The sequence below is a fragment of the Alosa alosa genome, chromosome 5 (assembly GCF_017589495.1).
Source record: "Alosa alosa isolate M-15738 ecotype Scorff River chromosome 5, AALO_Geno_1.1, whole genome shotgun sequence".
Classification (NCBI taxonomy): Eukaryota; Metazoa; Chordata; class Actinopteri; order Clupeiformes; family Clupeidae; genus Alosa; species Alosa alosa.
The window spans coordinates 30,980,859-30,984,781 of record NC_063193.1 but is presented as its reverse complement, the minus strand read 5'-3'; the positions used below and the strand labels follow the sequence as shown (position 1 = coordinate 30,984,781).

At 38.7% G+C, this 3,923-nt stretch overlaps 1 protein-coding gene across 2 annotated transcripts in view; it reads right to left on the bottom strand.

Moving 5' to 3' along the window:
* Positions 1-1,030: 1,030 nt before the first annotated feature.
* mvb12bb (multivesicular body subunit 12Bb) overlaps positions 1,031-3,923 on the bottom strand; it is a 56,527-nt gene continuing 53,634 nt past the window's right edge. For both annotated transcript variants that reach the window (XM_048244424.1, XM_048244426.1), the window contains exon 10: positions 1,031-1,781. In XM_048244424.1, coding sequence (XP_048100381.1) covers positions 1,740-1,781 — 42 coding nt within the window. In that variant the 3' untranslated portion in view covers positions 1,031-1,739. The remainder of the gene's footprint in view (positions 1,782-3,923) is intronic.

Here is a 3,923-nt window from a genome sequence, read left to right as displayed (position 1 = left end):
ATTCCCATTTTCTTTTATGTTCCTCTAAAGTATTCCCATTTCCTCTCTTCTGCTCTTCAACATATTCCCCTTTTCCTCTTAAAGCATTCCCATTTTTCTGGAAAAAAGTATTCCTAGAGTATTTATTCCCTTTTTTCTGTCTTAAAGTATTCCTATGTATTTTCATTTTCTTTTAAAGTATTCTTTTTCTTTTAAAGTATTCCCATTTTGCTAAGACTGCTGTTATTCCTCTTGCCCTGTTTGCCCATGATCACATTAGATACATTTAGATGACTTTGGTTTTACCTTTACAGCCAAGAAATGCTAAGGAATGCATTCACTCACTCGACCTCCGACCCTTTCCTTAACAGCTGCCTAGCAAGAAGTTGGTACACACCTGCATGGATACAGCAACATTACATTACATTACATTACATTACATTTGGCTGACGCTTTTTAACCAAAGCGACTAACAACATGGTAAACAGTAAGTTTTAGAACAATTCTCACAATTTTAGGACAGTTTAAAAAAACATTAGAGTACAGTAAGAATAAGTGCGTCTGTGAGTGCTGTTTTTAACAGTTACTTGTCAGTTTAAAACGGCTTGTGAGTGCTAGGATCAGTAAGACTTGTTGTAAGTGTTGCTATGAGAGTAGAGAACACCACTTGGCTCCATTAAAATCCTATTAGCAGTGTCTAAACATCATTTATACGACACACACACACACACTAATAGAGTTATGCCAAGGACTCTGACACAGACATTCACACTACCAACTCTCTCTCTCACACACACACACACACACAGTCAGGCAACTCAGTAATATCAAAGTCAGGTGAACAAAAGCACCATCTAGAGGCCATCCATGGAAGTCAAGTTAGCTGTACCACTATGTCATTCTTAGTGATGGGGTTGAACATTCTTCTTGCCCAAAATTCGAAGACTTATGGAAATATGATCATACATTAAACACAGTTAAACAAACTACATCTACGCATCCATCAATGAAAGGAGGAGGCCCAGTCAGAACTGACTACTCATATTGGAGATGCAGGAACAGTTTGTTTTATTAATAGAGGTCACATGACTGATACAGTGGTCGCATGACTGATACAGAGGTCACATGACTGATACAGAGATCACATGACTGATACAGTGGTCACATGACTGTTCCACCTGGGTACACAAAGAGCATGTGTAAAATATCCATAAAACATTTTTTTTTTTAAAGTTTTTAAAGGTTCACGTTTTTAAGAATTAAAGTCAAGTCAAAATCAGAAACAAGTATTAAATTCCCACTCAGAAAATTAGGAAAATTAAAACACAAGACCATTGTTGACATAAGAAAGACAGAAACACGACCAGGATAAAGGCTGGACTCATTATTTCATTAAAAACACATTCTGACCAGGACCAGGTTTTCATAAAAAAAAACGACACAAAACATGAATCTATTTACCACAAACATTCATTTGTCCAGCATTCCTGAAGCAATTATAGGAAAATTACCCAGAAATATTCTGTACAATAATAAGATCAATTCTCATTCTCTAAATGTTTAACGTTTATCTCTCCCCAAACTCATGATCTTTTCCATCAAGGTCAAGGGTGGAACACTAGTCGAATACCATGATGGGACAGAAAGTCCGAACACAGACTCGGCATCCTCTCTGGTTCTCACTCTGGATCCTCTCTCTGTCCTGCAGGTGTGTGTGTGTGTGGCTTCCACGGTTGGCTGGCTGTGTGTGTGGAGGCCGGTTAAGGGTTGATGCTGAACTCTGTGTTAAAGGAGTACTGGTACTGAAACACAAGAGGGAAACTCTCACACATCTACACACAAAACAGGAAATAAACACACTTCACACATGACAGGAAATGCAGAATTACTGAAATGAGACTTGAATTTAAAAACCTATAATCACAGTTTCACTTTGAAACACAGCAGGATAATAGGAAAGAGAAATATATGATCCTCCCCGACCCCTATGTATAAAAGTGTCCTTCTGTGGTACAGTACTACATAGGAAGTTTCATAAGCTGCTGTGCTGAACATCCATCCTGTGAAACAGTGCCCCCTTGTGCCCACACAGGAGAAGAGCACTACCTCAACAAACAATGCATTCATATCATACTGAAGCACTGACCCAGAGGGCTAAAAGCTAAAGCTGAACAGGAGAGAACATAAGAGACTGTGTTCCAGTTCTCATTGGCTGCTTCAATACAAGGAAATACACACACACACACACACACACACATAATAGATTACGTCATATTATCAACTAGTTGTGGAACTGTAGTACTCCCAGACTTTCAGTGAGATATGACCTCATAATACATTGGTACAGACCATTTGTCATTATTCACATATACCTGTTTTATACTTGTGGTTAATATAATTGTCATTATTCACATATACCTGTTTTATACTCGTGGTTTATATATTTGTCATTATTCACATATACCTGTTTTATACTCGTGGTTTATATGTTTGTATGATTGCCTTCTAAAGTAACAGCCATGTGAGGTGTTTTTCACAACAGCAGTAGGAAACATTAAACCCTAAACAGAGACACACAATTCCCCACAGCATTATCAGTGTGGTGCAGTCAACGCAAACATGAGAGAAGATATTGAAAACAACTCGCACACAAATAATGTTTGGTGTGCAAATTATTATCTATATTATCTCTCTCCTATTATTATTATTATTATATCATATTATATTATATTATATTATATTATATCACTGTATATTATATTATATCATATTACTGTATATCATATCATATTATATCACTGTATATTATATTATATCATATTACTGTATATCATATCATATTATATCACTGTATATTATATTGCATTATATTACTGTATATTATATTGCATTATATTACTGTATATTATATTATATTACTCTCATAGTTGTTTTCTGTATTTTCTCAAACATTAAAGCACCTCACACTCCTTGGGGATCAATAAAGTATCTATCTATCTATCTCTCTCTCTCTCTCTCTCTCTCTCTCTGTCTTACACATGCTGCACATTGTGATCCTGTAAACTCTATAGGAGCAGCGTTTAGGTTGTCCGCAGGCGTGCGTGTGTGTTTATTTATATGCGTACGCATGTGTGTCTGAGTGTGTGTGTGTGTGTGGGGGTTTCCAGGCTGCTGTGTGCTGCAGGTACTGCTGTCCACACCACACAATGGGCATCTCTGCTGCCCGCAGTACTCCTGTGTGCCTGTAGGTGCTGCTGTAAGATCACATAAGTGTCTGTGTTTTACCTGAATACACACTCCCCCCCCCTACACACACCTCTCTCACACACCTCAAACACAGCCCTCTCCATCTCATCGACTGGCAGGGAAATGCACGGAACACAAACGTGTCAGGTGTCAACTGCTGATGAGTTAAATAATAATAACCACACTTGGCCTTAGCACTGGAGAAATAAATAAGGAACACAAACAAATGTGTGTGTGTGTGTGTGTGTGTGTGTGTGTGTGTATGCATGTGTCTGCGTGTATGTGAATGTGTCTGTGTATTAAATACTGTGTGTGTGTGTGTGTGTGTGTGTGTGTGTGTGTGTGTGTGTGTGAGATGATGGATGGTATGAAGGAGGTGTTATCGGGGAGAGCATGTATCACTGTCTGCCATTTTTACAGGCGTGTGACAGGACAGTGACATGAAGAAACACGGGAGCTTGCCGTCACCACCAGCAGAACTTCATTTCCTGTTTCACACACGCACGCACACGCACGCACACACACAGACACGCACATACACACACACACACACAAACACACACACCAAAATATCTGACATGTTGTCTCCATTAATTCCAACTCCATTTGAATATCTGCTTAACACTTACTTTCACGCAATCGCAGACACACACACACACACACACACACACACACACACAGATGAGCAGACAAACTGC